Genomic DNA, 14,108 nt, shown 5'->3' on the forward strand with positions numbered 1-14,108 from the left:
CAACGAAATAGAGGTTATTGGAAATTCCTGAGAACTCGAGTTTATCGACCGCTAGGCTTGCCCATGCGCCATTCGATCTGATTTTACAATTGGATAGCCCAGAGTTAAGAAAAAATATTTCATGTCGCGAACATATCAAGAAAATTATTCTAAGATTCAGTATGACTAATGAACTACATTTTAATGTAGAAATTAGTGTCGTAGAAAATTGCAGTGTCCGCAGTGTTAAATTGTTTACCGTTTTTTTGTTGCAAATACCTTCACCATTCTGGCGCCGGAGAATTTGGCAGCAGCCCGTCTGCAATCGACTGCCATCAGCATTAACAGGAGTGGCAGCGGACTACTTTCAAGAACAAACAGCGGTGGTGAAACTTCCTCAAGGCCTCTTAGGTCCTATGATATTTACTCCTCGTTCGACAACTTGTCAACAACATTGTCTTCCAAAGCTAAATTCTCGCAGAAACAATCAGTCTCGTTTGATAGCTATTGGAAAAAATCTAGTTCGCACCAAAATTTACAGGATTACAAATTATTGTCACCTAAAAGGTACGCTAATTAATTTTTGATATTTTGGTATTTTAAGGCGGAAAAAGCAAATATAATAAAGTTGCAGATTTTCAGCTCTAGCTTTTAGAAATAATTCTTTTAATTTATCACGAATTCAAGGGTTTCCAAATTAATCATATAATAAAGAATTACATTTTAAAAGTGAATATTTCCTTAAATAGGAAAAATGTCTTTGTTATCCAAATATTATACGAACCTGTTGCGCACTGCACCGCTTGTTCCACTAAGATTCAATCGAATATCGGCTTTAGCTAAAAAAGTAATACTATTGGTATTTTCTTTTACAAAATAAAAATTATTAAAAAAAGTAAACAAAAAATTACCATTAGAGGACATATGTGCACGAGAATGCAAATCGATTTTTTAGGCAATAATCGAGGAAACTAAACATTTTAACATCACTTTTTTAATATTCATAATCTCACGAATTCTGTCGTTTTAGTAGCAGTTTCATTTTAGTAGCAAGGAGCTTGTTTCTTTTGTTGCTGCCTACTGGTTAATTTGTCAAATTTTGCATCCATATAACATCGTACTTTCTAGTATAGCATCATAAATAAGTGATTGCTAGATGTAATGTTTTTAGACCGTGGTACAGGATTTGGTCCTATATCTCCAATTGCTTTTCTGCCTTTTAATATTGGATCTTTATTTTCCTTTTTTACACTTTCCCTCACTATCTATTTTTACTCCTAATAAATGCGTTATTCGCGATCTTTTATAGATTTGTTATTGTCAAGAATAAGTTCCTCTTTACCTCCGACGCATGTATTTTCAAATTCTTCAATTACCTTCTTAATGCTGGAAATCGGAATAATCGAGAGATATGGGGAATGGAAGAACCGGAGGGCGTAGAAGGAGGCTAAAATGTATACATAGGAAACTCACGGTATTGCTTTATTATATTTATTACAAATTAGCAATTATGAAGCATTTTAATGGCTTTCGCGTCTTTTATAATTCGAAATTATAAAGAGGAGTGTTCCAAAGCATTAAATTGAAGGCTGAATATGATGCTTACAATTTTTTTAAGGTTTACAAACGCAAGTCGTCAACGCCAAGTAATTTAGGTCGTCTTAAAATTGGCTAAGCGAAAGAAAAATTTGAAAACTCCTAAATCGAGAACGTAGTATATGTCGGTATACTATTATCTTATTTTTTTTTTTCTGGAATGAATCGGGAATACCAAAAGGCCAGCATAATTTTTTAATTTGGTTTTCAATATTTATTGAGCAGTTTACATTCTTTCCATAATTACTTTTATGATCTCTTTTAGAATAATAAGTTTCAACTTCTCACGCCTTACTCCGTCTAAAATACTGTATAAATACTTATCAAAATATTACATTATAGATCATCGTATATAGTTTTTTTTTATTTTTTAGCTTTGCATTTTTTAGGTATTTTTAAATGTTTTCTGTGCACTATTTTTTTCTCAATTTTTTTTATCTCTTTTTCCTTCACTGTAACTCACTCTATTCTGGAAAACTGAATATAATTATATAAAATTGAAAAGACGTTAAGATTCTCTGTTATAAGAATCGATTTCAAATTAAATGGTAGATCAATAAAATTCTTCACATTATCAAAGATCATAGGAAGATTATTTTTAAGATTTGTGCAATTTATTATACAATGTTCTAAGTCGCCAATTTCTCCACAGATACAATTTTCCATCAAGGCAAGGCCTATTCTATGTTTAAATTACGAGACAGTTTTACCACAAACCAAAACTCTTGATTTTTACCCTCGACAGGTGTTTCGTCAACGATGTTAGCATCTTCGGGAGAAGATTTAAACTGAGTTTTAAAGTAAAAATAAAGAGTTTTGGTTTGTGGTAAAGCTGTCTCGTAATTTGAGTGTCACACCAAATGTTTCAACCATAGGCCTATCTATTCTATGTTTGGGATATAACGCGTGAAAAGTTCTTAAACGCGAAATTATTCTAACTAGACTTCTATTAGACCAGTTGACAAACTAGCTAGATGTTCTAATTGAAGGGAAAAGCTGTTTATAGGCAGAAGATTTAGTGCTTTCTGTAAAAAGTAATAATAACCAGTTTTTTATTAAAATCTTCTTTGCTAATGCATGAATATCAGAGAAAGGTGTTTTATGGTCACTAATAATAACCAAATTAGCATAACCATTTCATTACCTTTTATTCCAAAGTGAGCTCTCACCCACACTAAAGACACAGAAATATTATTGAGAAGAAGCCTTTCATATATTTTAACAATTTCTATAATGACATAATTCAATGCTGAGGTTTTACAATAATTATTGAGTTTAGAGCACTCCTATTATCTGAAAAAATTACAATTTTTTCCTTTTCGGTACAATCTAAGCAATATTTCAATGCCTTCCAAATTGCCAGTTTAGCTGTGTAAATTGAGGCTTCGTCCGGTTATCTAATTTGTTAATGGAAGTTAGTATTTACATGATCAAAAACACAACCTGTCCTATTGGAACTCACTAAGCCATGTATGCAAAGGTGTTCGTAATTTTTCCAGCTCTTGTCAATGTTTTCCAGAATTTGATTTTGCAGTGAATTTGCATTGATGTTAGCTTCGGTTTCTATAACTATTTTCGGGATTATATAGCTTTTTTCTATATCTATTTGATAAATGTAGGAAGTGGAAAATGGATGTATTTTATCTTTAAGTTGCGTGAGGCAGGAATAACTTGAGACTAGTAATGGAATTTTCTTATTTCGACAGTATTTATTAGTATAATTCAAAATTGACAATTCATTAGCTTTATTGATAATGAGGCTTTCTTTGTTAATCATTTTGAGTAAAAATTTGTCTGTAAGCAATTGTCTTCTTAGGGACAATGGAGGATCGGCGACTTCTACTTCAAGGGCATCTATAGGGGTGCTATTTAGCATACCAATGCATTTACGAAGGCAATTATTTTTAATAACTTCTATTTTCTTGAGCTGTCATTCCACAGCGGATCCCTAAAATATACTTCCATAATCCATTATTGACTTGATAAAATATATATTAGGGTCTACTCCCGATTTATTGTGGAAAAAAGCTCTAATAATATTCAACCCGTTTTCTTTATAATATGCTGTATATGGTCTTTCCACAATAGTTTTCTGTCCAAGCAAAGACCCAAATACCTTACTGTAGTCCTGCATGAAACTGTGACATTTTCAAATTGAATCTGACTTGCAGGATTTTCTACTTCTCGAGAAAATACACATATCAGTTTTTTCCAGGGACAGAGTAAGACGGTGCTCCAAGAGCCAAGCCCTTGTTTCAAAACAAGCTGTTTGAAGGTTATCTAAACTTCTTTGTAATGACTTGGTAGACTGATGGGTAGAAAGTAAACATATATCGTCAGCGAATTGAATTATACTGACGTCTTCGTTCTTTCTTAGAGTTTTTTCTAGATCCGCTGTATAAATAATGGGTATTAAGCAACTAATGATACAACCTTGGGGAAGACCTATTTTACTGTCTGTGGAGATAAAATACCGTCATTCCAATCCACATGGAATCCCAAAGTCATATTATTTGCTTTGGGATTCCAATATAACTTATTTTAGATTATATTTGGAAATTTACCATATTTTTCCATCCAATATTCCAGTCTATTTTTAAGTAGTCTCATAGTTTCGAGAATGCAGGAAGCTAAAAAGACTGGCCTATATGATGTATGCAGGTGACTTGGTTTATTAAGTTTTAATATGGGAACAACTATATAAGTGCAGTCTTCAGGTATTTTATGCTGTCCTCTGAATATGTTGTTAAATATTTGTAATAAAAGTAATTTAACTCTGCTTGGCAGATTAGACAACATAGAATAATAAATGTTATCTTTACCTGGCGCTGAATTATTGTTGCATTTCATGACGAAGAGCAGCTCCCTTATATCGAAATCTCTCGTTAATTCCAGTTCTTCATTATCATTTATCAATACTCAATACTCAAATATTTATTTCCATAGACTCATACAAATAAGTATCGAATAATGCAAAAAATAAAATTATAAGACCTAAACATACAACTTTTAAAAGGCCTTAAGAAAAACAATAAATTACTAAATTAACTAAAGACTAAGAATATAAGAAAACTACAGCTTTTAACAAGCAAACAAAATACGAATTACGAGTATGGGAGTAAGGATGAGACGCTGTAATTTAAATATTCTGTTACCGTATAAAAGGAATTTTTAATTAAAATTCTTTTCAATGAAGCTTTGAAATTATTAACTTTCTCATTTTTTTTTATTTCAATGGGAAGATTATTGTATAATTTAATTGGTAAAACTTCTGGGCTGTTTGCCACTTTGGTTAATTTATATTTGGGTAAATCCAAATTTAAGTTAACCCTGAGTTCATAGTGGGTACTTCTAGATAAAGAATAATCAGACAGGTTACGCTTAATATGCATGACCGAGTTGAAAATAAATAGGCAACGAAATGGCATAATTTTTACCTCTGGAAAGAGTGTTCTACAAGAAAATGTATAAGGCTTAAATAAAATAGTTATAATAATTTTTTTCTGGCCCGTAAGAACCTCACCACTTCTAGACAGTTACCCCAACACATTATGCCTTATGACAAACATGACTGGACATAACCATAGTAATAAAGAAGTATCAGGAATATCGATTTTATTACGTAACTGCCAGATCACATAGGCATAAATTGATTTTTTGAAAACCATATCTAAATGATAAGACCAACTAAGATGCTCATCGATTAATATTCCTAAGTACTTGACAACCTTATTTGATTCTATGGTTTTGATATACAAACAAACTTTTATTCAAATCGGTAAGACTAAAAAATATCATTTTAGTTTTTGACTCATTAAGCACTAGGCTGTTCCTGCTACTGATACTTATCATTCGGTCAACTACCCCGGTTGAACCTCTAGATAGTTCATGGTTAACTCACCACTCGACGTTGATATAACAACATCATCTGCAAACGCAGCTATATGGTTGCCAGGAAATTCGTCGAAGATGCTATCAAAAAATATAACAAATAACAGTGGCCCCAAAATGCTATCCTGTGGGACACGACTAACAACTGGTATGGACTCAACTGAAACATTTCCATTCTTTAATATCGTTTTTTGATATCTTCCGGTCAGGTAGGATTTAATCCTTTTATGGGCAAGACCACGCATACCACAGTCATTAAATCTATCCAACATTAGGTTAATATTTATTACATCAAACGCCCTTTTTAAATAAAAAAATAGGCTTACACATTTATTGTTTAATTCCAAATTAGACAAAACATATGAATATAGGGAAAAAATTGCATCTTGTGTAGAGCGACCCGTCCTGAAATTAAACTGGTATTTACTAAAAAAATTTTCTTTGAGTAGAAAAGACTCCAAACGTTTAGAGAAACACTTTTCAAAAATTTTCGAAAACACCGATAACAGTGAAATTCCTCGATAATTGCATATCAGATGCTTATCACCTCCTTTATGGATAGGGACAACAAGAGAGTTCTTCAGAGCCGATGGAAATGACCCCTCCTGAAATGACAGATTAACAAGATATGTAATCGGTGTCACCAAAAATTCAAGGACGTGTTAATAAGAGAGCAGGGAATTCCATCACCTGCCGAGTGTTTGTTAGTGACAGATAAGATAATTTCACGTAGGTTTTTTTACTTTCATCATAGGAACATAAAAATAAGGATTTTTAAATTATTCTATTATTTAATGTTTTTGGCGATTTATTTGTTAAGGCTAAATTCCTATTATTTACAATTTTGTTTACAAACTCAATAAAAAAATGGTTAAAAAGTTTTAAAATTTTTTAGTGTTAAATTTTTAATGGTTTAAAAATTTTGGTTTAAATGGTTTAAAAAATTAGAACCGTTTTCGTTAATAAAATATTCCGAATTGTTGGTATTATTCTTAATCACTTGCCATGCTGTCTTCGATATATTATTAGACTTAGCAAAAAGTTCATTATAATAGGTACGTTTGGCTATTTTGGTTTTTAAAAAATGTTGTTTTTTTAATATATTATATTTCTTTAAAATATTTTCATTATGTGTGTTATATTTATAGCTCTTAAACAAATCTCTTAATGAAGGTCAATTTTTAATCAAATCTTCTGTCATTCACGGCCTGCGGGTGGTTCGACTTTTAGGATAGCACCTTTCCAAAGGAAAGGAATCATATACAGCAAACTGAAAAGTATTAAAAAACTGTCAAACTCGGAAAAAAAAGAAGATGATATATTAATAGGTAGTAAGGGTACTGAAATAAGCTGCATGAAGTGATCAGAAAGATCACAGTGTACAACGCGAGCGCAAAGGTCATCGTTATTAACAAATGTAAATATTGCATTGTCTTATTTTTTTAATGTAACACGACGTTTTGGTTGGTAAGTATCTCCAACCGTTATCAAGTGTAAACTGACAGTCAGTTTAAAATAAGACAATGCAAGTTCGACAAGATGTTTTCACTGTACCATTGTCTACCACCTTCAAAAACAAATGTAAATATATTGTCAATTGTAGATTTCAATTGATTCTCTATAATTCTTGTATACTCAATAATAGTTTTATGCAATCCAAAACTCGAGAAAACATTTAAAATTTTTAAGGAATTTTTACAGGACGAATCTTCAAAATGTACATTAAAGTCGCCACATATAATGGCCAAAGTGGTGGACTTCATTTAATAATCCCTCCAAAATATTTACATAATCATCAATACTCTTAGAGGGTGATCAAATACAACCAATTAGATATTTCTGATTATTAATTTTTAAATTACAAAACGTAAATTCAATAGTCTTTTCTACACAATCTAAGCCTTCTAAGGAAACTTCACATTCATTAAAACTGAGATCATTTAACTCACCAATCTCATTTTCGACGAATGGTGGGGCTACAGTATTGTGAACCATATCTATCCATGGATCTTCTTATAAATTGTTCATTTCCTTGTCTCCTATTTTTATATTTATTGAAATTTTACCTTCGACATTCGACATAGGGTGTTTTTATTTAATGATTTGCAATATTCTCTTCATTTTTTTCTCTTAGCCTCCTTAAGAGTTTTTTTTTTTGCTAATGCCTCCATACATTTATAGTCTAAGAGATTTGCGATGTTGCGTTGACTTTTATAACGACTATATACTACTTTTCTTTGATTCACAATATCTTTACATTGTTTACTCTACCAATGCTTACCTTTACTTTTTTGTTTAATAAAATAATAAGCTGGAATATTTTGATGTAAAGCGTTGTTTGGAAAATTCACTTTTAAGATAAAAAGAAGGCCAATTTTCACTTTTAATATTCCATTTTCAAAAATTATAATTCGTAGACGGAGGCATAGTGGTTACATGAAAATATGACATAATAATGGGCACGTAGTCCAAACTATCGTCCATGTTATCGTCCACATTGGACGATACACATGGACATAGACCCATAATAAATTCTTAATATCGTGTATTGCCACCTCTCCCTACCAATGACCGCTTGAAGTCTTCGCGGCATTCCTCGTATCAAATTTTGAAAACTTTCCTGCGGAATGTTTTCTCTTTTCTCCACCACTCCTCACGAGCAGCATGAAAAGATATATAACTGTTCTAACTGATATTTATTTTTATTTAAATTTTCTTGAAAAAATAACCAGTGGTGCGATAATTTTGTCCAGGATAAATTCATTTCATACCATGGTTTAAAATACATTTAACTGTTATATAAAAAAATATTTTCATAACAGGTCCTGCAATTTCAATAAATGTAATGTTATTTTTTAATAAAATTGCTACCTCTCCTTTTCCATCACAATGGTCTTTTTTTATAGTATTATAACCAAGAAAGTTTACGTAATTATTTGGCTTGAACTAAGTTTCTAATAGAATTGCTATATTAATATTATTTTCTGAAAGTAAATATTCTAAATTAGGTCTGTTTGCCATTGCATAACGCGAATTTCATTGACAAATTCTTATTGCTTCCATAATTTAAGTTGTATTAAATAGGGTAAATTGGTTGCTTAAATAAAAATTTAAAAAAAGATATGAATAAATAAACGTTTATTTAGCACTTGGCTAGCTTAAAGCTATTACATAATAATAATACCTATACTTAATGTAATTATAATTAATAGTTCGTTCCTTAAATACACCATAAGATTTTGATTAGATTTCTTTAGTGAATTTGCATTTTTCACCCATTCGGGCAAGGAATTATGAGATTGAATTCCACTGTAAAACAACGATTTTTGTAAAACTGTCGTCCTTACCCTGGGGATCTTAAATTGATTATTTGACCTTTGACCCTTGCTTAATATCTAGTCAGCCTAAATTAGTCAACATGCTTTGAATAGATGTATATTTATTATATTTTAATATAATGCGCAAAACTTTATTTTGTTGTAGTTGTAATCTAGGGATATCTAAGCTGAATATCTTCTTTTGTGCAAGAAATTAACAAAGAGCTTGCATATAAAAAATGGGGAAAAGCAATAGTGTTATAAACTAACATTTTGGCCCAAAGAGACAGAGATTTTGAAATACGATAGAAAAATCCAATTTTTTTATACATATAATCAACATGATTACTGAATGTTAGTTGTGGGTCTAAAATTACACCTAAATACTTAATACTAGACACAAAAGCAATATCCTCTTCATTTATATTAATCTTTTGACCCAACGCACAATATTTTTGACACAATGTTTTAGACCCGATTACCATACATTTTGTTTTTAAACTATTTAATTTAAGTTTATTTTGACACGGCCACTCATATAAAATTTGAAGTTCATCGTTTAGAGATTTTGTTATTTCTAAAAAATTTGTATTTGAAACTGATATCTGAGTGTTATTGGCAAACAGGCTTATAAAACATTTTTTAGACAGAGATGAATGTCATTTACATAAATAATGAATAGAAGTGGCCCTAGCACACTTCCTTGTGGGACAAACAAGAAACCTTGTGGAACAACTTTCCCTTATTGATGATTTTTTATTATTAACCCCATTACAGTGAGATCTACGCGACAAGAAATCTTTTATCCAGTTTAGAGACACACCACTTAGATCATAAAGTTTAAGCTTTTTAATAAGTACATTTCTGTCTATAGTTTGAAATGCGCGCTTTAAGTCTACAAAAACACTTAGGATTACCTTAGACTCTGACATCACTCTTCTCTAATTTGCACACACATACTGTAGAGCTGATTCACATGAATGTTGGCTCCTAAATCCCGATTGTCCGTTAGTCTCAAAATAGTCTTTTAACTGTCTACAAACAACCGTCTCTAGAATTTCATCCACAACTGGTAATAAGTTAATAGGGAGGTCATTGTACACGGTTTTGAAACCTTGGGTATAGGAACTGTAACACTACTTTTTAATTTATCTAGAAAATTTCCCGTTTTTATGGACGCATTCACTAGGTATAGAAGTGGGTAGCCCACGACACAAAACAGGTCCTTAACTAGTTTTATTGACAAATTATTATTACTAGTACTTTTTTTTTAAGATTATATACTAGTTTTCTGAGTTGAGACAACGTTAAGGTTTGAAAGTTTGAGAAAGTACACTCCACTCTATTAATGTTTGATTTTAATGATTTCGTATATTTCTTGTAAACTGTCAGCATAAAAGTTGTTTATATTCTCCTCCACACTATTAGAATATTGACCAAAATCAAGTGTTGAATAATCTGCAGATTTATTCCCAATACCAGCTAGTGACTTTAAAGTGGACCACTTCCTTTTAGAGTTTCATTTGCACTCATCAATGTTTTGGTTGAAATATTTTGCCTTTTCATTTCTTAAAACAGAAACCACATTATTTCTTTCTTTTTTATAGTTAACCCGGTCATTTTTCAATCTAGTGATACAACATTTTTTATATGCGTTATCTGTAATCTTTGCGTTTTTTTTTACTTTATCTGTTATCCACGGATATCTTTAAGATTTACTTCGTCTTTGTTGAAGTGGAGCATATTTATCTACGGCTTGCTGTATGATGGTCAAAAAGTTGTTATAAATTACATTAACATCTGCAGAAGAGTAATTCCAATCTTGTCCCACTAAAGCCTCAATAATTTTATTTAGGTTTTCTTGATTTAAATTTCAGTAGCTTGATTTTTCAGTCGTTAAAGCTCTGGTTTTAGCTAAGGTCAGATGAGCACCAATTATGTCATGGTCAGTGATCGAAGGAAATATTCGTGAGGTCTCGAATAAATTATAATCGTTAGTTATTATATAATCTATTAAAGTTGCGGAGTTATGTCCACTTGGAATCCTAGAGTAATATTTTCATTTTTTATTTTGAGGTTTATTACCACACACTAATAGTTAGAATCCATAGAGTAATTCCAAAGGACATTAAATTTAGTATTTTTTTTAAATGTAAATAATAGAGCCTCCTGTGTGTCTACTATTTGAAAATGATACAACAGCCTCATATCCATCTATTAAAAATTCACTCTCCTCAATATCGTTTGTAATATGAGTTTCACTTATACACACTGCTAATGGGTCGTTTTTATTTATTATTTGCTTCATTTCCCCAATGTGACCTAACAAACCTTAAATATTAATAAACAATAAAATATTTTTTTCCCTTGAAGCAGTGGCGAAGCGTGAACTTTTCTTTTGGGTAGACAAACAATAAAAATTATTAATTAGACAAAAATGTGTTTTCAATATTATTCACTTTAATGAAATAGAGAATGAAAGCGCATGAAATATTAACTCAAAGAGAAAAATATGTAGTAATATAAAAAAGAAAAAAATAATTACTACTAGCATAAAAAGATAGATAGATATACATATAAAATAAATACTACTTACAAAAAACAACACAACATAGGTATAACCATAACTTATAAATCTATAATATCCATTATTTTAAAATTAATTAAAGACAAATAAAAACACAACTAAAATACAATTGCCAATATCAAACAGTCGTTCATAAATAACCCCTAAAATATCCACTAATAAAATCTTTTCTATACACCCAAAAATAAAAGTACTAATTATTAAATTACAATAGCACGCGCCTGCACCAAATGCCAAATGCAGATTCATCAAAAAACAAAACTGAAGATGATTGCGGCCGACCAGACCAAGCGTGTCCATAAACAATAACCCTCAAGAGCATAATAAAATAGCTGGTCGACTTCGATAGACAAAAGCTCAAATGTCTTTCCTGCGAGTAAATTTTGCATACGTAATAGGCTCAATACTCATGCGGCTGGACCTCTGTCACCTGCTTGATGCGTATATGGTTCGATTAGATGCTCCAAATTTCAGAAGACAAATATCAATGTGTCTTCCTGGGGCTCGTATACATTAATTGGATGTCAGCCCTGCATTTTTATTGGTGCGTCAGGCGGGGCGCGCCTTAGATATTATAGATAGATAGATATTATAGCCGTTTAGATACCGTTGTATAATAATAGTAAGGAGAGCGACTACATTCTGTGTTATTTTTTTTTTAATTTTAATTCAACAATTACATGAAATAATTACGTAATAAATTAATGAGAAATAACTGGATAATTTTGGGTAGACAGTGTCTACCTTGTCTACTCGTACGCTTCGCCACTGCCTTGAAGTGTCAGTAACTGCGGAATGTATTTGCTATATGTATTGAATTCGAGATTTGGCCTTTTCCAAGTCCCTTTTATAACAAATACAGTTCTTATCAAATACAGAGTGCTTGATATCAAGATCAGACATTTTTAAAATGTCTTTTGCAAACTTACAATTTGTGCATTCCAATATATCGGATTTACAATCACTACTTTTATGCTGCTTATTGCACAAAGGGCATACTAAATTATTACTACGACAATTAGCTGCTTTATGCCCGTAACGCCAACATTTAAAACATCTTAAGATGCTTATGTATTCATATATAGGAAAATTATCGGATGTCACAAAATTTTTGTCAATCTTCATAATTTCTCTAAAAAAACTCCGGTATACCACCTTCTAACACTACCTATGTTATATTTTGTCTTGTATCTGGACATAAACTTTCGAGTAATCTTAAGGTCCAATTTCTTAGCCTCCGATACATTGCATTGCCGTTCAATTGTTGCTAAAAATTCATCTTCGCATACCAAATATTTCTCATGCACATCTACATTAACTGTTTTTGGGTGCAGTATTTTTGGAATTTTAATATTGTATTCGTTTGATAACTGGACAACAGCTGTATTTTGCAATTTTTTAAATGATTCGGTATTGTGGCATTCAATAATATCAGATCCTTGGCGAGCCGATTTTACTTTATTTACTAATATTAGAAAATTCGATGGATTTATTTTTTCCGTGACTATTTGTTTGGTGATTGAACTATCTTGACTTATGTTTTTCGGTCTAATTAGGAGTGGTGGAAAACTATATTTTTCAACAACATTAGACCATGATTCATTTAGTATATGGCTGCCAGTCGCATTTTCCAGATTACTTAAAATTTCTGAAGAATTCTTGACACACTGTTCGGTTTGTTGTTCGAGTTTTTCGATAGTTTTAGCGATATTTAATCTCTCATTTAGCACTGGAACACATTCATTACAATACCAAAACAAGTTAGCACTGTCTTTAAGAAGTTTTAGTGTTGGGTCCTTCATTTAAACACATTGTGTATGAAATAGTTTTAAACAACATTTGCATTGGAGCGACTTGGAACTAACTATAAAATTATCGGCGCATCGAGCACACACCTGTGCATTCGACGGCATCGCTCACGTGCTAACTGACTGTACTGCGACTAATCTAAGTATTGTTTATAAATTTAATTTCTTTATCCAAAATTGTTTTAATTTCTTGTATATCACTATCAAATTACCTTTTTTTTTATTACATTAAAAATTAAAAGAACCTTATTTTTAAAAAAGAACCTTATTCTATAACCTTATTTTTATTGAAACCTCTTGCTTTCATAATTCCTATGTTATCTTTATTTTTTTCTGTACCAGTATTTTTAAGATAAATTTCATTAGTTAGAACATTTCCAGAAACAAAATTTGTGGAATGTTATGACAAAATTTGTTTGTGTTGGAAGAAGTTTTCATTCAATGGAGATAAGGGTTTCATTCTTTTATTTGGAGTTTTTGCATGTGTAAAAGTAAAAGGGGTAACTGATTGCGGTTTATTTTTTTGTTGTTTTGAAGAAAAAATTTCATCGAGTCTTTCCAAATTAATATCCGGATAGTCGTTATTTTTTAGAGATTTGAAACCTGCCATAATCGAGGCGTACGAGTTTTTTGGAAAATGTTTTTCTGCATCTTTATATGAAAGATTTTTTTCCGCCGTAGTCACTTTAATGTTCTTTTGTCGTTAAAATTCAGGGCACTTTTTTTAAGTTTGTTATTTTATGTAAACCTTTGCAATGTAAGCATTTAATATCCAATATGTCCGTACATTGGTCTTGAGGATGATTTTGGCCTCAGTTAAGGCATCTAGCTTCTACTTTGTTTACTAGTATGACCGTATTTATTTCTCTATAACAATTACAGCATACTATAATTTTTTGGACGTAAGTTCTAACTTCAAATCTTACGCGG

The 14,108-nt window shown here is 31.2% G+C and overlaps 1 protein-coding gene across 1 annotated transcript in view; it reads left to right on the forward strand.

Moving 5' to 3' along the window:
- Positions 1 to 241: 241 nt before the first annotated feature.
- Positions 242 to 14,108, forward strand: part of LOC126749200 (SRSF protein kinase 3-like) — a gene marked incomplete at its 5' end in the record, with an annotated part of 130,290 nt that continues 116,423 nt past the window's right edge. Inside the window, one exon of the mRNA XM_050458886.1 lies at positions 242 to 546. Coding sequence (XP_050314843.1) covers positions 242 to 546 — 305 coding nt within the window. The remainder of the gene's footprint in view (positions 547 to 14,108) is intronic.

This window comes from Anthonomus grandis, chromosome 22, assembly GCF_022605725.1.
Source record: "Anthonomus grandis grandis chromosome 22, icAntGran1.3, whole genome shotgun sequence".
Lineage (NCBI taxonomy): Eukaryota > Metazoa > Arthropoda > Insecta > Coleoptera > Curculionidae > Anthonomus > Anthonomus grandis.